Below are 21,656 nucleotides of genomic sequence, written 5' to 3' on the forward strand. Positions count from 1 at the left end.
CTTGAACAACGCCTGTATACAATACAGAAATTCCACCAATCATCTCATGGAGTTCAGAGACGCCCAGTTAGTGATCAAAGAAACTAATTTCCACAGACGCAAGTGCCTTGAACCTTCACTAATAGCTGTTTCTAATACAATTAAACAAAACAACGGCAGCTTCACCATCTCTGAAGTCTTTGCAAGAATCGTCCTGAAAACAGTAAACCCTGCCATCACATAGTCTCTCCTGTTAATACTACACAAGCACATTACAGAGGATGAACATTGAAATAGACCTTCTCCATCCAGCTTCCAATAGAAATATTTGTCTTAAATATTTTTATGTTTCCCAAGTAATAGCTTTTGTATCCTTTACTCATGTGCAAATTAATTGTTTTAACATATTGTATTGCTACTACTACTACTACTACTTATCACTACTACTACTACTTATATCACTACTACTACTACTTATATCACTACTACTACTACTTATATCACTACTACTACTACTTATATCACTACTACTACTACTTATCACTACTACTACTACTTATATCACTACTACTACTACTTATATCACTACTACTACTACTTATATCACTACTACTACTACCACTAGTATTGCACCTCACTCTGAGCCTATATATACCCTCTGTGTCCATGTATTGTTTGTAACGGCTTGACAAAGCTCCTGGAGAGCGAAACGTTGCCACAATAAAATGTCACATTAGTTGCACTTGTGTCCTTTTACTTTACAAGATATACTGTACCACTATGATGTATTGTACCATTAAGTTAAATTGTACCACTAAGTTATATTGTACCACTATGATATACTGTACCACTATCATATATTGTACCACTAAGATATACTGTACCACTAAGTTATATTGTACCACTAAGATATACTATACCATTATCATATATTGTACCACTAAGATGTATTGTAGCACTAAGATATATTGTACCACAATGATGTATTGTACCACTATGATATACACTGTGTACCACTATGATATGCTGTACCAGTATGATATATTGTACCACTATGATATACACTGTGTACCACTATGATATACACAGTGAACCATTATGATATACACTGTGCACCATTATGATACACTGTACCACTATGATATACACTGTGCACCATTATGATACACTGTACCACTATGATATACACTGTGTACCACTATGATATACACAGTGTACCACTATGATATACACTGTGTACCACTATGATATATTGTACCATTATGATATACTGTACCACTATGATATACACTGTGTACCACTATGATATACACTGTGTACCACTATGATATACACTGTGTACCACTATGATATACACAGTGTACCACTATGATATACACTGTGTACCACTATGATATATTGTACCATTATGATATACTGTACCACTATGATATAGACTGTGTACCACTGTGATATACACTGTGTACCACTATGATATACACCGTGTACCACTATGATACATAGTACCACTATGATATACACAGTGTACCACTATGATATACACTGTGTACCACTGTGATATACACTGTGTACCACTATGACATACACTGTGTACCACTATGATATACACTGTGTACCACTATGATATACTGTACCACTATGATATACACTGTGTACCACTATGATATACTGTACCACTATGATATACACTGTGTACCACTATGATATACTGTACCACTATGATATACACTGTGTACCACTATGATATACACTGTGTACCACTATGATACACTGTACCACTATGACATACACTGTGTACCACTATGATATACACTGTGTACCACTATGATATACACTGTGTACCACTATGATATACACTGTGTACCACTATGATATACTGCATGATATACTGGGTGGCCCCGGTGGCCTGGCTGGCCCCGGTGGCCTGGCTTTCCCCGGTGGCCTGGCTGTCCCCGGTGGCCTGGCTGTCCCCGGTGGCCTGGCTGGCCCCGGTGGCCTGGCTGTCCCCGGTGGCCTGGCTGTCCCCGGTGGCCTGGCTGTCCCCGGTGGCCTGGCTGTCCCCGGTGGCCTGGCTGTCCCCGCTGGCATGGCTGGCCCCGGTGGCCTGGCTGTCCCCGGTGGCATGGCTGGCCCGGGTGGCCTGGCTGGCCCGGGTGACCTCGCTGGCCCGGGTGACCTAGCTGGCAAAGCTCCCGCTTCACACACGGAGGGCCCGGGTTCGATTCCGGGTGGGGTGGAAACAGTCAGACGCGTTTCCTTACACCTGTTATCCACTTCACGTAGCAGCAGGTAGGTACCTGGGTGTTATTCTACTGGTGTGGGTGGCATCCTGGGGGACAACACTGAGGACCACAATGGATTATCTTGGCTGGCTAACCCTCCGGCAATAGTACATAATTACATCACCTTGAGTACCTGATGATCTCTTGCACCTAATTACCTCACCTTGAGCACATTAATACCTCACCTTGAGCACCTATTCAGCTCTAACACCTAATTACCTCGCATTGAGCACCTATTCAGGTCTAACGACTAATTACCGTACCTTAAGCACCTAATAACCTCTAACACCTAATTATCTCACCTTCAGCATATAATTCAATCACCTTGAGCACCTAAAGACCTCTTGCACCTAATTATCTCAGCTTGAGCACAAAATTACTTCACCTTGAACACCTAATTAAATCACCTTGGGAACCTAATTAAATAAGTTTGAGCTACCTAATTACCTTGAACTCCTTCTTAACGTAGTAATCGCCCTCAGCATCAACACTCCAGACCGTCAGAAGACCATTCTGGTCTCCGGTAATTAGGTCGCCGGCCGGTGTGTATTCCAGTGCAGTTATGTTCCTGTCAGAGACCTGAGGATGAATAATTAGGTGAGGTGGGGTGAATTTGATCCTAATTGCTGCTCAGTTCTGTAATTAACAGTGTTAATAACCCTTAATTAAGATATGAAAGTTATCGTATTAATGACCCAGGCACCTAATAACATTCCTAGGCACCTAATAACATTCCTAGGCACCTAATAACATTCCTAGGCACCTAATAACATTCCTAGGCACCTAATAACCTTCCTAGGCACCTAATAACATTCCTAGGCACCTAATAACATTCCTAGGCACCTAATAACATTAATAGGCACCTAATAGCACAACCATGCACCTAACAACACACCAAGACATTTAATAACACACTCAGGCACCTAATAACTCACCCAGGCACCTAGTAACTCACCCAGGCACCTAGTAACTCAGCCAGGTACCTAATATCTCACCCAGGCACCTAATAACTTACTCAGGCATCTAATAACTCACCCAGGCACCTAATAACACACCTAGGAGCCTAATAAATCACCCAGGCACCTAACAACACACACAAGCACCTAATACCACATCCAGGCACCTAATAACACACCCAGACACCTAATAACTCACCCAGGCACCTAATAAGTCACCCAAGCACCTAATAGCTCACCTAGACACCTAATAACACACAGGCATCTAATAACTCACCCAGGCACCTAATAACACACCCAGGCACCTAATTACTCACCTGGAGGAGGTCGGACCGGGTGAAGATGCCATCCTTCCTCCTGGACCAGAGAGTTAGGTGTCCCAGGCCGTAAGTAACTATCAGGTTGTTGTCGAACGGGTGAAACGAGGCACCTAACACCTGTTGATGAGTCTGTAAGGTGAAGGTGTTAGTCTGAGGGTAATTAGGTTCTAAGAAGGGTATTTAGCGTTTTTAGCTAATTTGGAGTAATTAGGTACTAAGAAGGCTAATTAGAGTCATTAGGTACATAAGTTTAGGGTAATTACGTACTAAGAAGGGTAATTTCGGTTGTTAAGTACATAACTTGAGGGTAATTAGGTATTAAGAAGAATTATGATCATTAAGAACCTAACTTGAAGGGAATTAGGAGCGTTAGGTGCAAAACCAGGGTAAATAAGAGCATTATTTACTTACTTGAGTACCTAACGATGATAATTGGTGCTATTATCCACCTATCCAGAGTGAATAAGAACATAAGGAATTTAACATGAGGTTTATTAGAGTCTTAGGTACTTATTTGCGGGTAATTATTATGTGTATTAGTTATCTAACTTGAGAATAATTAGGTACCTAACTTGGGCTTATTTATGAGGTAAACTATGGTGATTAGGGTCATTTAGTATGTGACTTGTGGGTTATTAAGTACGTAAGTAATTATGGGGTCTTTAGGTACCTAACTTGAGAGTAATTATGTACTTAGTTTGAGAATGATCAGGTAGCTAACTTGAGAGTAAATAGGTACCTAACGAGGATAATTAGTTCACTTACCGCCACTTTCCCGAGGACTTTCTCGTTGTCCCAAGACCAGACCGACATTAGGTACTCTCTCTCACCGTCGACAGTAAGTAGGAACTCCCCATTGTTCTGGAAAAACAATAATAGTAGGAACTCCCGTTGTTCTGGAACATCAGTAACAGTAAGTAGGTACTTCCAGTTGTACTGGAACAACAGTAACATCAACGGTAACAGCAACAGGAACCATTCAGTGTGTAAATAAATACCTTGCATGGTAAGTAATACCACTGTTGTGATACCATGGTTAATAATACCACTGTTGTGATACCATGGCTAATAATACCACTGTTGTGATACCATGGTTAGTAATACCACTGTTGTGATACCATGGTTAATAATACCACTGTTGTGATACCATGGTTAATAATACCACTGTTGTGATACCATTCTTAGTAATACCACTGTTGTGATACCATGGTTAATAATACCACTGTTGTGATACCATGGTTAATAATACCACTGTTGTGATACCATGGTTAATAATACCACTGTTGTGATACCATGGTTAATAATACCACTGTTGTGATACCATGTGATAAGTTAATAATACCACTGTTGTGATACCATGGTTAATAATACCACTGTTGTGATACCATGGTTAATAATACCACTGTTATGATACCACGGTTAATAATACCACTGTTGTGATACCATGGTTAATAATACCACTGTTGTGATACCATGGTTAATAATACCACTGTTGTGATACCATGGTTAATAATACCACTGTTGTGATACCATGGTTAATAATACCACTGTTGTGATACCATGGTTAGTAATACCACTGTTGTGATACCATGGTTAGTAATACCACTGTTGTGATACCATGGTTAGTAATACCACTGTTGTGATACCATGGTTAGTAATACCACTGTTGTGATACCATGGTTAGTAATACCACTGTTGTGATACCATGGTTAGTAATACCACTGTTGTGATACCATGGTTAATAATACCACTGTTGTGATACCATGGTTAGTAATACCACTGTTGTGATACCATGGTTAATAATACCACTGTTGTGATACCATGGTTAGTAATACCACTGTTGTGATACCATGGTTAGTAATACTACTGTTGTGATACCATGGTTAGTAATACCACTGTTGTGATACCATGGTTAATAATACCACTGTTGTGATACCATGGTTAGTAATACCACTGTTGTGATACCATGGTTAATAATACCACTGTTGTGATACCATGGTTAATAATACCACTGTTGTGATACCATGGTTAATAATACCACTGTTGTGATACCATGGTTAGTAATACCACTGTTGTGATACCATGGTTAGTAATACCACTGTTGTGATACTGTTGTGATATCATGGTTAGTAATACCACTGTTGTGATACCATGGTTAGTAATACCACTGTTGTGATACCATGGTTAATAATACCACTGTTGTGATACCATGGTTAGTAATACCACTGTTGTGATACCATGGTTAATAATACCACTGTTGTGATACCATGGTTAGTAATACCACTGTTGTGATACCATGGTTAGCAATACCACTGTTCTGATACCATGGTTAGTAATACCACTGTTGTGATACCATGGTTAGTAATACCACTGTTGTGATACCATGGTTAGTAATACCACTGTTGTGATACCATGGTTAGTAATACCACTGTTGTGATACCATGGTTAATAATACCACTGTTGTGATACCATGGTTAGTAATACCACTGTTGTGATACCATGGTTAATAATACCACTGTTGTGATACCATGGTTAATAATACCACTGTTGTGATACCATGGTTAGTAATACCACTGTTGTGATACCATGGTTAATAATACCACTGTTGTGATACCCTGGTTAATAATACCACTGTTGTGATACCATGGTTAGTAATACCACTGTTGTGATACCACGGTTAATAATACCACTGTATGTGATACCATGGTTAATAATACCACTGTTGTGATACCATGGTTAATAATACCACTGTTGTGATACCATGGTTAATAATACCACTGTTGTGATACCATGGTTAATAATACCACTGTTGTGATACCATGTTTAGTAATACCACTGTTGTGATACCATGGTTAATAATACCACTGTTGTGATACCATGGTTAGTAATACCACTGTTGTGATACCATGGTTAATAATACCACTGTTGTGATACCATGGTTAATAATACCACTGTTGTGATACCATGGTTAGTAATACCACTGTTGTGATACCATGGTTAATAATACCACTGTTGTGATACCATGGTTAGTAATACCACTGTTGTGATACCATGGTTAACAATACCACTGTTGTGATACCATGGTTAGTAATACCACTGTTGTGATACCACGGTTAATAATACCACTGTTGTGATACCATGGTTAATAATACCACTGTTGTGATACCATGGTTAATAATACCACTGTTGTGATACCATGGTTAATAATACCACTGTTGTGATACCATAGTAATACCACTGTTGTGATACCACGGTTAATAATACCACTGTTGTGATACCATGGTTAGTAATACCACTGTTGTGATACCACGGTTAATAATACCACTGTTGCGATACCATGGTTAATAATTCCACTGTTGTGATACCATGGTTAGTAATACCACTGTTGTGATACCACGGTTAATAATACCACTGTTGTGATACCATGGTTAATAATACCACTGTTGTGATACCATGGTTAATAATACCACTGTTGTGATACCATGGTTAATAATACCACTGTTGTGATACCATGGTTAGTAATACCACTGTTGTGATACCATGGTTAATAATACCACTGTTGTGATACCATGGTTAATAATACCACTGTTGTGATACCATGGTTAGTAATACCACTGTTGTGATACCATGGTTAGTAATACCACTGTTGTGATACCATGGTTAGTAATACCACTGTTGTGATACCATGGTTAGTAATACCACTGTTGTGATACCATGGTTAGTAATACCACTGTTGTGATACCATGGTTAGTAATACCACTGTTGTGATACCATGGTTAATAATACCACTGTTGTGATACCATGGTTAGTAATACCACTGTTGCGATACCATGGTTAGTAATACCACTGTTGTGATACCATGGTTAGTAATACCACTGTTGTGATACCATGGTTAGTAATACTACTGTTGTGATACCATGGTTAGTAATACCACTGTTGTGATACCATGGTTAATAATACCACTGTTGTGATACCATGGTTAGTAATACCACTGTTGTGATACCATGGTTAATAATACCACTGTTGTGATACCATGGTTAATAATACCACTGTTGTGATACCATGGTTAATAATACCACTGTTGTGATACCATGGTTAGTAATACCACTGTTGTGATACCATGGTTAGTAATACCACTGTTGTGATACCATGGTTAGTAATACCACTGTTGTGATACCATGGTTAGTAATACCACAGTTGTGATACCATGGTTAATAATACCACTGTTGTGATACCATGGTTAGTAATACCACTGTTGTGATACCATGGTTAATAATACCACTGTTGTGATACCATGGTTAGTAATACCACTGTTGTGATACCATGGTTAGCAATACCACTGTTGTGATACCATGGTTAGTAATACCACTGTTGTGATACCATGGTTAGTAATACCACTGTTGTGATACCATGGTTAGTAATACCACTGTTGTGATACCATGGTTAGTAATACCACTGTTGTGATACCATGGTTAATAATACCACTGTTGTGATACCATGGTTAGTAATACCACTGTTGTGATACCATGGATAATAATACCACTGTTGTGATACCATGGTTAATAATACCACTGTTGTGATACCATGGTTAATAATACCACTGTTGTGATACCATGGTTAGTAATACCACTGTTGTGATACCATGGTTAATAATACCACTGTTGTGATACCATGGTTAGTAATACCACTGTTGTGATACCATGGTTAATAATACCACTGTTGTGATACCATGGTTAATAATACCACTGTTGTGATACCCTGGTTAATAATACCACTGTTGTGATACCAAGGTTAGTAATACCACTGTTGTGATACCACGGTTAATAATACCACTGTATGTGATACCATGGTTAATAATACCACTGTTGTGATACCATGGTTAATAATACCACTGTTGTGATACCATGGTTAATAATACCACTGTTGTGATACCATGGTTAATAATACCACTGTTGTGATACCATGTTTAGTAATACCACTGTTGTGATACCATGGTTAATAATACCACTGTTGTGATTCCATGGTTAGTAATACCACTGTTGTGATACCATGGTTAATACCACTGTTGTGATACCATGGTTAATAATACCACTGTTGTGATACCATGGTTAGTAATACCACTGTTGTGATACCATGGTTAGTAATACAACTGTTGTGATACCATGGTTAACAATACCACTGTTGTGATACCATGGTTAATAATACCACTGTTGTGATACCACGGTTAATAATACCACTGTTGTGATACCATGGTTAATAATACCACTGTTGTGATACCATGGTTAATAATACCACTGTTGTGATACATGGTTAACAATACCACTGTTGTGATACCATGGTTAATAATACCACTGTTGTGATACCATGGTTAATAATACCACTGTTGTGATACCATGGTTAATAATACCACTGTTGTGATACCATGGTTAATAATACCACTGTTGTGATACCATGGTTAATAATACCACTGTTGTGATACCATGGTTAGTAATACCACTGTTGTGATACCACGGTTAATAATACCACTGTTGTGATACCATGGTTAATAATACCACTGTTGTGATACCATGGTTAATAATACCACTGTTGTGATTGTAGTAATACCACTGTTGTGATACCACGGTTAATAATGGTTAATAATACCACTGTTGTGATACCACGGTTAATAATACCACTGTTGTGATACCATGGTTAATAATACCACTGTTGTGATACCATGGTTAATAATACCACTGTTGTGATACCATGGTTAGTAATACCACTGTTGTGATACCATGGTTAGTAATACAACTGTTGTGATACCATGGTTAATAATACCACTGTTGTGATACCATGGTTAGTAATACCACTGTTGTGATACCATGGTTAATAATACCACTGTTGTGATACCATGGTTAGTAATACCACTGTTGTGATACCATGGTTAGCAATACCACTGTTGTGATACCATGGTTAGTAATACCACTGTTGTGATACCATGGTTAGTAATACCACTGTTGTGATACCATGGTTAGTAATACCACTGTTGTGATACCATGGTTAGTAATACCACTGTTGTGATACCACGGTTAATAATACCACTGTTGTGATACCATGGTTAGTAATACCACTGTTGTGATACCATGGTTAATAATACCACTGTTGTGATGCCATGGTTAATAATACCACTGTTGTGATACCATGGTTAATAATACCACTGTTGTGATACCATGGTTAGTAATACCACTGTTGTGATACCATGGTTAATAATACCACTGTTGTGATACCATGGTTAGTAATACCACTGTTGTGATACCATGGTTAATAATACCACTGTTGTGATACCATGGTTAATAATACCACTGTTGTGATACCATGGTTAATAATACCACTGTTGTGATACCATGGTTAGTAATACCACTGTTGTGATACCACGGTTAATAATACCACTGTTGTGATACCATGGTTAATAACACCACTGTTGTTATACCATGGTTAATAATACCACTGTTGTGATACCATGGTTAATAATACCACTGTTGTGATACCATGGTTAATAATACCACTGTTGTGATACCATGTTTAGTAATACCACTGTTGTGATACCATGGTTAATAATACCACTGTTGTGATACCATGGTTAGTAATACCACTGTTGTGATACCACGGTTAATAATACCACTGTTGTGATACCATGGTTAATAATACCACTGTTGTGATACCATGGTTAATAATACCACTGTTGTGATACCATGGTTAATAATACCACTGTTGTGATACCATGGTTAGTAATACCACTGTTGTGATACCATGGTTCATAATACCACTGTTGTGATACCATGGTTAGTAATACAACTGTTGTGATACCATGGTTAGTAATACCACTGTTGTGATACCATGGTTAGTAATACCACTGTTGTGATACCACGGTTAATAATACCACTGTTGTGATACCATGGTTAATAATACCACTGTTGTGATACCATGGTTAATAATACCACTGTTGTGATACCATGGTTAGTAATATCACTGTTGTGATACCACGGTTAATAATACCGCTGTTGTGATACCATGGTTAATAATACCACTGTTGTGATACCATGGTTAGTAATACCACTGTTGTGATACCATGGTTAATAATACCACTGTTGTGATAACATGGTTAGTAATACCACTGTTGTGATACCATGGTTAGTAATACCACTGGTGTGATACCATGGTTAATAATACCACTGTTGTGATACCATGTATAGTAATACCATACCATGTTAATAATACTGAATACCACTGTTGTGATACCATACTAGAGAATTGTTAATAATACCACTGTTGTGATACCATGTATAGTAATACCACTGTTGTGATACCATGGTTAATAATACCACTGTTGTGATACCATACTAGAGAATACCACTGTTGTGATACCATACTAGAGAATACCACTGTTGTGATACCATACTAGAGAATACCACTGTTGTGATACCATACTAGAGAATACCACTGTTGTGATACCATACTAGATAATACCACTGTTGTGATACCATACTAGATAATACCACTGTTGTGATACCATGCTAGAGAATACCACTGTTGTGATACCATGCTAGAGAATACCACTGTTGTGATACCATGCTAGAGAATACCACTGTTGTGATACCATGGTTGTTAGGTTAGTAATCCATAATGAGTCACTGTGGACTCCAGACGAGACACCTGCCAGCCTAGGCCTACATTACCTGAATTAACATATACGTACGACCATCCTGACACTGGGCAGTGTGATCAGGCAGTAGAAGAACATATACGTACGACCATCCTGACACTGGGCAGTGTGACCATCCTGACACTGAATTAACATATACGTACGACCATCCTGACACTGGGCAGTGTGATCAGGCAGTAGAAGAACATATACGTACGACCATCCTGACACTGGGCAGTGTGATCAGGCAGTAGAAGAACATATACGTACGACCATCCTGACACTGGGCAGTGTGATCAGGCAGTAGAAGAACATATACGTACGACCATCCTGACACTGGGCAGTGTGATCAGGCAGTAGAAGAACATATACGTACGACCATCCTGACACTGGACAGTGTGATCAGGCAGTAGAAGAACATATACGTACGACCATCCTGACACTGGGCAGTGTGATCAGGCAGTAGAAGAACATATACGTACGACCATCCTGACACTGGGCAGTGTGATCAGGCAGTAGAAGAACATATACGTACGACCATCCTGACACTGGGCAGTGTGATCAGGCAGTAGAAGAACATCTACGTATCCTGACACCATCCTGACACTGGACACAGTGTGATCAGGCAGTAGAAGAACATATACGTACGACCATCCTGACACTGGGCAGTGTGATCAGGCAGTAGAAGAACATATACGTACGACCATCCTGACACTGGGCAGTGTGATCAGGCAGTAGAAGAACATATACGTACGACCATCCTGACACTGGGCAGTGTGATCAGGCAGTAGAAGAACATATACGTACGACCATCCTGACACTGGGCAGTGTGATCAGGCAGTAGAAGAACATATACGTACGACCATCCTGACACTGGGCAGTGTGATCAGGCAGTAGAAGAACATATACGTACGACCATCCTGACACTGGGCAGTGTGATCAGGCAGTAGAAGAACATATACGTACGACCATCCTGACACTGGGCAGTGTGATCAGGCAGTAGAAGAACATATACGTACGACCATCCTGACACTGGGCAGTGTGATCAGGCAGTAGAAGAACATATACGTACGACCATCCTGACACTGGGCAGTGTGATCAGGCAGTAGAAGAACATATACGTACGACCATCCTGACACTGGGCAGTGTGATCAGGCAGTAGAAGAACATATACGTACGACCATCCTGACACTGGGCAGTGTGATCAGGCAGTAGAAGAACATATACGTACGACCATCCTGACACTGGGCAGTGTGATCAGGCAGTAGAAGAACATATACGTACGACCATCCTGACACTGGGCAGTGTGATCAGGCAGTAGAAGAACATATACGTACGACCATCCTGACACTGGACAGTGTGATCAGGCAGTAGAAGAACATATACGTACGACCATCAGGCAGTAGAAGAACATATACCAGTGTGATCAGGCAGTAGAAGAACATATACGTACGACCATCCTGACACTGGTCAGTGTGATCAGGCAGTAGAAGAACATATACGTACGACCATCCTGACACTGGTCAGTGTGATCAGGCAGTAGAAGAACATATACGTACGACCATCCTGACACTGGGCAGTGTGATCAGGCAGTAGAAGAACATATACGTACGACCATCCTGACACTGGGCAGTGTGATCAGGCAGTAGAAGAACATATACGTACGACCATCCTGACACTGGGCAGTGTGATCAGGCAGTAGAAGAACATATACGTACGACCATCCTGACACTGGGCAGTGTGATCAGGCAGTAGAAGAACATATACGTACGACCATCCTGACACTGGGCAGTGTGATCAGGCAGTAGAAGAACATATACGTACGACCATCCTGACACTGGGCAGTGTGATCAGGCAGTAGAAGAACATATACGTACGACCATCCTGACACTGGTCAGTGTGATCAGGCAGTAGAAGAACATATACGTACGACCATCCTGACACTGGGCAGTGTGATCAGGCAGTAGAAGAACATATACGTACGACCATCCTGACACTGGGCAGTGTGATCAGGCAGTAGAAGAACATATACGTACGACCATCCTGACACTGGGCAGTGTGATCAGGCAGTAGAAGAACATATACGTACGACCATCCTGACACTGGGCAGTGTGATCAGGCAGTAGAAGAACATATACGTACGACCATCCTGACACTGGGCAGTGTGATCAGGCAGTAGAAGAACATATACGTACGACCATCCTGACACTGGGCAGTGTGATCAGGCAGTAGAAGGAGGAATCTCTGGTGGATACATGTGCCAAACTTCCCTGTTCTTTCATGATCTCCAAAAGACAAGGTATGTAATTACTATTAAATGAGGCACTCACAGAGGAAACTGGCAAGTTAAGGGACGCCTGAGGTACCTAATTACATGTTCATTTTGCCCCTATAATCTAACTTGATCATAATTACTATGGCATTTGATTTGGTTTCCTAAGGTGAAGTCCTGGATCCTTCCTTAATTTATGGTTTAACTTGAATCTTTGATGACAGTTGTGTTGTAGAGGTGTGACCTTCTCTCAGAGATCTGCAACACAACTGTGTAGCTTGTGATCTGCAACACAACTGGGTAGCTTGTGATCTGCAACACAACTGTGTAGCTTGTGATCTGCAACACAACTGTGTAGCTTGTGATCTGCAACACAACTGTGTAGCTTGTGATCCGCAACACAACTGTGTAGCTTGTGATCTGCAACACAACTGTGTAGCTTGTGATCTGCAACACAACTGTGTAGCTTGTGATCTGCAACACAACTGTGTAGCTTGTGATCTGCAACACAACTGTATAGCTTGTGATCTGCAACACAACTGTGTAGCTTGTGATCTGCAACACAACTGTGTAGCTTGTGATCTGCAACACAACTGTGTAGCTTGTGATCTGCAACACAACTGTGTAGCTTGTGATCTGCAACACAACTGTGTAGCTTGTGATCTGCAACACAACTGTGTAGCTTGTGATCTGCAACACAACTGTGTAGCTTGTGATCTGCAACACAACTGTGTAGCTTGTGATCTGCAACACAACTGTATAGCTTGTGATCTGCAACACAACTGTGTAGCTTGTGATCCGCAACACAACTGTATAGCTTGTGATCTGCAACACAACTGTGTAGCTTGTGATCTGCAACACAACTGTATAGCTTGTGATCTGCAACACAACTGTGTAGCTTGTGATCTGCAACACAACTGTATAGCTTGTGATCTGCAACACAACTGTGTAGCTTGTGATCCGCAACACAATACTTAGTTAAATTCTAACTCTAACTTAGCTTAAATACGTATAAGTCGTAGTGTACAGTACATTAGCATATAAAGGACTATGGGACACTCAGGGATGCTCTGTGGGACACCCAGGGACGCTCTGTGGGACACCCAGGGACGCATTGTGGGACACCCAGGGACGCATTGTGGGACACCCAGGGACGCATTGTGGGACACCCAGGGACGCTCTGTGGGACACCCAGGGACGCTCTGTGGGACACCCAGGGACGCATTGTGGGACACCCAGGGACGCATTGTGGGACACCCAGGGACGCATTGTGGGACACCCAGGGACGCTCTGTGGGACACCCAGGGACGCTCTGTGGGACACCCAGGGACGCATTGTGGGACACCCAGGGACGCATTGTGGGACACCCAGGGACGCTCTGTGGGACACCCAGGGACGCTCTGTGGGACACTCAGGGACGCATTGTGGGACACCCAGGGACGCATTGTGGGACACCCAGGGACGCTCTGTGGGACACCCAGGGACGCTCTGTGGGACACCCAGGGACGCATTGTGGGACACCCAGGGACGCTCTGTGGGACACCCAGGGACGCTCTGTGGGACACCCAGGGACGCATTGTGGGACACCCAGGGACGCTCTGTCAACGTCTGGGAAATTAGAACGAGATTTTCGACACAATAATACAACTGTTGTTGATACTCACCTTGGTTGATACCCACCTTGGTTGATACCCACCTTGGTTGATACCCACCTTGGTTGATACCCACCTTGGTTGATACCCACCTTGGTTGATACTCACCTTGGTTGATACCCACCTTGGTTGATACCCACCTTGGTTGATATCCACCTTGGTTGATACTCACCTTGGTTGATACCCACCTTGGTTGATACCCACCTTGGTTGATACCCACCTTGGTTGATACCCACCTTGGTTGATACTCACCTTGGTTGATACCCACCTTGGTTGATACCCACCTTGGTTGATACCCACCTTGGTTGATACCCACCTTGGTTGATACCCACCTTGGTTGATACCCACCTTGGTTGATACTCACCTTGGTTGATACCCACCTTGGTTGATACCCACCTTGGTTGATACTCACCTTGGTTGATACCCACCTTGGTTGATACCCACCTTGGTTGATACTCACCTTGGTTGATACCCACCTTGGTTGATACCCACCTTGGTTGATACTCACCTTGGTTGATACCCACCTTGGTTGATACCCACCTTGGTTGATACTCACCTTGGTTGATACCCACCTTGGTTGATACCCACCTTGGTTGATACTCACCTTGGTTGATACCCACCTTGGTTGATACCCACCTTGGTTGATACCCACCTTGGTTGATACCCACCTTGGTTGATACCCACCTTGGTTGATACCCACCTTGGTTGATACCCACCTTGGTTGATACCCACCTTGGTTGATACCCACCTTAGTTGATACCCACCTTGGTTGATACCCACCTTGGCTGATACCCACCTTGGTTGATACCCACCTTGGATGATACCCACCTTGGTTGATACCCACCTTGGTTGATACCCACCTTGGTTGATACCCACCTTGGTTGATACCCACCTTGGTTGATACCCACCTTGGTTGATACCCACCTTGGCTGATACCCACCTTGGTTGATACCCACCTTGGTTGATACCCACCTTGGCTGATACCCACCTTGGTTGATACCCACCTTGGCTGATACCCACCTTGGTTGATACCCACCTTGGTTGATACCCACCAGGGTTGATACCCACCTTGGTTGATACCCACCTTGGTTGATACCCACCTTGGTTGATACCCACCTTGGTTGATACCCACCTTGGTTGATACCCACCTTGGTTGATACCCACCTTGGCTGATACCCACCTTGGTTGATACCCACCTTAGTTGATACCCACCTTGGTTGATACCCACCTTGGTTGATACCCACCTTGGTTGATACCCACCTTGGTTGATACCCACCTTGGTTGATACCCACCTTGGTTGATACCCACCTTGGTTGATACCCACCAGGGTTGATACCCACCAGGGTTGATACCCACCTTGGTTGATACCCACCTTGGTTGATACCCACCTTGGTTGATACCCACCTTGGTTGATACCCACCTTGGCTGATACCCACCTTGGTTGATACCCACCTTAGTTGATACCCACCTTGGTTGATACCCACCTTGGTTGATACCCACCTTGGTTGATACCCACCTTGGTTGATACCCACCTTGGTTGATACCCACCTTGGCTGATACCCACCTTGGTTGATACCCACCTTAGTTGATACCCACCTTGGTTGATACCCACCTTGGTTGATACCCACCTTGGTTGATACCCACCTTGGTTGATACCCACCTTGGTTGATACCCACCTTGGCTGATACCCACCTTGGTTGATATCCACCTTGGTTGATACCCACCTTGGTTGATACCCACCTTGGTTGATACCCACCAGGGTTGATACCCACCAGGGTTGATACCCACCTTGGTTGATACCCACCTTGGTTGATACCCACCTTGGTTGATACCCACCTTGGTTGATACCCACCTTGGCTGATACCCACCTTGGTTGATATCCACCTTGGTTGATACCCACCTTGGTTGATACCCACCTTGGTTGATACCCACCAGGGTTGATACCCACCAGGGTTGATACCCACCTTGGTTGATACCCACCTTGGTTGATACCCACCTTGGTTGATACCCAACTGGGTTGATACCCACCAGGGTTGATACCCACCTTGGTTGATACCCACCTTGGTTGATACCCACCTTGGTTGATACCCACCTGGGTTGATACCCACCTTGGTTGATACCCACCAGGGTTGATACCCACCTTGGTTGATACCCACCTTGGTTGATCCCCACCTTGGTCGATACCCACCTTGGTTGATCTCCACCTTGGTTGATACCCACCTTGGTTGCTCTCCACCTTGGTTGATACCCACCTTGGTTAATATCCACCTTGGTTGATACCCACCAGGGTTAATACCCACCAGGGTTGATACCCACTTTGGTTGATACCCACCAGGGTTGATACTCACCAGGGTTGATACCCACCAGGGTTAATACCCACCTTCCTTGATACCCACCTTGGTTGAGAATGCCACAGCTAGGATGCCCACGCCTAGCTGCTTGTTGCCCAACACGTGGAGGGTTGCTAGGGTACGTGTGTGCCATACCCTCAGCTGGGCACTGGCTTCCCTAGCTCTGCCTGCCCCTTGCCCTGATGCCACCAGGTCACGTGACGGGTGCAGTGCCAAGCTGAAAGAACAGTACCAAGGTTTAGCGTAAATAAACTAACTTAAGCGGATTTATTGTTAGGCAGATGTCTGCATTAACCGGAATTTTAAAACACAGGGTGATCACAAAAACGCTCCCTGATTTTATACAGGTATAACACGTAACGTTATTGTAATAAGCTTTCAGAGTTAGTAGCTTCAGATGCAGGATATCGTTCAGTGTCATGCGGTATAAGGTAGCATTAAGGGAGTCAGTGTGCGCCCCTCTGGTTGCTCGGTAAACATCGATGTGATGGTGCAGTTCGCTCCAGACGCTCTTCTGGTAATGGTGGTAAGTAAACTGTGCTCTTCACGTACCCTCAAAGAAAGAAGTCGCAAACAGTTAGGTCCGGTGTCCTCTGCAAGTGGCCACCACCACCTGCAACCCTGGAGGAGCTGACAATTTCGATGAGTGATGCAGTTGGTATGATAACACCAGATATGCTGCAGAGCGTCTGGACTGAACTGGACTATTATTATCGATGTTTACCGAGCAACCAGAGGGACGCACACTGACTCCCATTATTGCTACCCTGTACCACATGCCACTGAATGATAAACAAATTAATAAAAAATATATTAATGTTAGGGCATAAATGAACATGTATCAGACAGGTATTGTACAGTAGCTAGCAGTGTAAAGTAACTAGCAGTGTAAAGTAACTAGCAGTGCAAAGTAACTAGCAGTGTAAAGTAACTAGCAGTGTACAGTAGCTAGCAGTGTAAAGTAACTAGCAGTGTACAGTAGCTAGCAGTGTACAGTAACTAGCAGTGTACAATAACTAGCAGTGTACAGTAGCTAGCAGTGTAAAGTAACTAGCAGTGCAAAGTAAATAGCAGTGTACAGTAACTAGCAGTGTACAGTAACTAGCAGTGTACAGTAGCTAGCAGTGTAAAGTAACTAGCAGTGCAAAGTAACTAGCAGTGTACAGTAACTAGCAGTGTACAGTAGCTAGCAGTGTAAAGTAACTAGTAGTGCAAAGTAACTAGCAGTGTACAGTAACTAGCAGTGTACAGTAACTAGCAGTGTAAAGTAACTAGCAGTGCAAAGTAACTAGCAGTGTACAGTAACTAGCAGTGTACAGTAACTAGCAGTGTAAAGTAACTAGCAGTGTACATTAACTAGCAGTGTACAATAACTAGTGGTGTACAGTAACTAGCAGTGTACAGTAACTAGCAGTGTACATTAACTAGCAGTGTACAATAACTAGTGGTGTACAGTAACTAGCAGTGTACAGTAACTAGCAGTGTACATTAACTAGCAGTGTACATTAACTAGCAGTGTACAATAACTAGTGGTGTACAGTAACTAGCAGTGTACATTAACTAGCAGTGTACATTAACTAGCAGTGTACAATAACTAGCAGTGTACAATAACTAGCAGTGTACAATAACTAGCAGTGTACAATAACCAGCAGTGTACAATAACATGCCCGTGCACTCTGCCCCAGGGCCAGACTCATGGAACTAGTGTTCATCAAGAACTGCAAGAAGCCCCTATCACGAGCCTTTTCCATCCTATGGAGAGGGAGCATGGACACGGGGGTCGTCCCACAGTTACTAAAAACAACAGACATAGCCCCACTCCACAAAGGTGGCAGTAAAGCAACAGCAAAGAACTACAGACCGACAGCACTAACATCCCATATCATAAAAACTTTGAAAGGGTCCTAAGAAGCAAGATCACCACCCATCTAGAAACCCATAAATTACACAACCCAGGGCAACATGGGTTTAGAACAGGTCGCTCCTGACTGTCTCAACTATTGGATCACTACGACAAGGTCCTAAATGCACTAGAAGACAAAAAGAATGCAGATGTAATATATACAGACTTTGCAAAAGCCTTCAACAAGTGTGACCATGGCATAATAGCGCACAAAATGCGTGCTAAAGGAATAACAGGAAAAGTCGGTCGATGGATCTATAATTTCCTCACAAACAGAACACAGAGAGTAGTCGTCAACAGAGTAAAGTCCGAGGCAGCTACGGTGAAAAGCTCTGTTCCACAAGGCACAGTACTCGCTCCCATCTTGTTCCTCATCCTCATATCTGACATAGACAAGGATGTCAGCCACAGCACCGTGTCTTCCTTTGCAGATGACACCCGAATCTGCATGACAGTGTCTTCCATTGCAGACACTGCAAGGCTCCAGGCGGACATCAACCAAATCTTTCAGTGGGCTGCAGAAAACAATATGAAGTTCAACGATGAGAAATTTCAATTACTCAGATATGGTAAACACGAGGAAATTAAATCTTCATCAGAGTACAAAACAAATTCTGGCCACAAAATAGAGCGAAACACCAACGTCAAAGACCTGGGAGTGATCATGTCGGAGGATCTCACCTTCAAGGACCATAACATTGTATCAATCGCATCTGCTAGAAAAATGACAGGATGGATAATGAGAACCTTCAAAACTAGGGAGGCCAAGCCCATGATGACACTCTTCAGGTCACTTGTTCTATCTAGGCTGGAATATTGCTGAACACTAACAGCACCTTTCAAGGTAGGTGAAATTGCTGACCTAGAAAATGTACAGAGAACCTTCACGGCGCGCATAACGGAGATAAAACACCTCAATTACTGGGAGCGCTTGAGGTTCCTAAACCTGTATTCCCTGGAACGCAGGAGGGAGAGATACATGATTATATACACCTGGAAAATCCTAGAGGGACTAGTACCGAACTTGCACACGAAAATCACTCACTACGAAAGCAAAAGACTTGGCAGACGATGCAACATCCCCCCAATGAAAAGCAGGGGTGTCACTAGCACGTTAAGAGACCATAAAATAAGTGTCAGGGGCCCGAGACTGTTCAACTGCCTCCCAGCACACATAAGGGGGATTACCAACAGACCCCTGGCAGTCTTCAAGCTGGCACTGGACAAGCACCTAAAGTCGGTACCTGACCAGCCGGGCTGTGGCTCGTACGTTGGTTTGCGTGCAGCCAGCAGTAACAGCCTGGTTGATCAGGCTCTGATCCACCAGGAGGCCTGGTCACAGACCGGGCCGCGGGGGCGTTGACCCCCGGAACTCTGTCCAGGTAAACTCCAGTGGTGTACAGTAGCTAGCAGTGTACAATAACTAGCAGTGTACAATAACTAGCAGCGTACAATAACTAGCAGTGTACAATAACTAGCAGTGTACAATAACTAGCAGTGTACAATAACTAGCAGTGTACAATAACTAGTGGTGTACAGTAGCTAGCAGTGTACAATAACTAGCAGTGTACAATAACTAGCAGTGTACAATAACTAGCAGTGTACAATAACTAGCAGAGTACAATAACTAGTGGTGTACAGTAGCTAGCAGTGTACAGCAACTAGCAGTGTACAATAACTAGCAGTGTACAATAACTAGCAGTGTACAATAACTAGCAGAGTACAATAACTAGTGGTGTACAGTAGCTAGCAGTGTACAGCAACTAGCAGTGTACAGCAACTAGCAGTGTACAATAACTAGCAGTGTACAATAACCAGCAGTGTACAATAACTAGTGGTGTACAGTAGCTAGCAGTGTGCAATAACTAGCAGTGTACAATAACTAGTGGTGTATAGAAGCAAGCAGTATACAGTAACTAGCAGTGTACAGTAACTAGCAGTGTACAGTAACTACCAGTGTACAGTAACTAGCAGTGTACATTAACTAACAGTGTACATTAACTAGCAGTGTACAATAACTAGCAGTGTACAATAAATAGCAGTGTACAATAACTAGTGGTGTACAGTAGCTAACAGTATACAGTAACTAGCAGTGTACAATAACTAGCAGTGTACAATAACTAGCAGTGTACAATAACTAGCAGTGTACAATAACTAGCAGTGTGCAATAACTAGTGGTGTACAGTAACTAGCAGTGTACAGTAACTAGCAGTGTACAATAACTAGCAGTGTACAATAACTAGTGGTGTACAGTAGCTAG

General features: G+C 42.6%; 1 protein-coding gene across 1 annotated transcript in view; it reads right to left on the minus strand.

Moving 5' to 3' along the window:
• Positions 1 to 21,656, minus strand: part of DCX-EMAP (Doublecortin-domain-containing echinoderm-microtubule-associated protein) — a gene marked incomplete at its 5' end in the record, with an annotated part of 107,205 nt that overhangs the window by 50,948 nt on the left and 34,601 nt on the right. Inside the window, 4 exons of the mRNA XM_070099472.1 lie at positions 2,709 to 2,840; positions 3,535 to 3,666; positions 4,303 to 4,398; positions 17,539 to 17,710. Of these exons, the coding sequence (XP_069955573.1) occupies positions 2,709 to 2,840; positions 3,535 to 3,666; positions 4,303 to 4,398; positions 17,539 to 17,710 (532 nt within the window). The remainder of the gene's footprint in view (positions 1 to 2,708; positions 2,841 to 3,534; positions 3,667 to 4,302; positions 4,399 to 17,538; positions 17,711 to 21,656) is intronic.

The sequence above is a fragment of the Cherax quadricarinatus genome, chromosome 67, assembly GCF_038502225.1.
Source record: "Cherax quadricarinatus isolate ZL_2023a chromosome 67, ASM3850222v1, whole genome shotgun sequence".
Lineage (NCBI taxonomy): Eukaryota > Metazoa > Arthropoda > Malacostraca > Decapoda > Parastacidae > Cherax > Cherax quadricarinatus.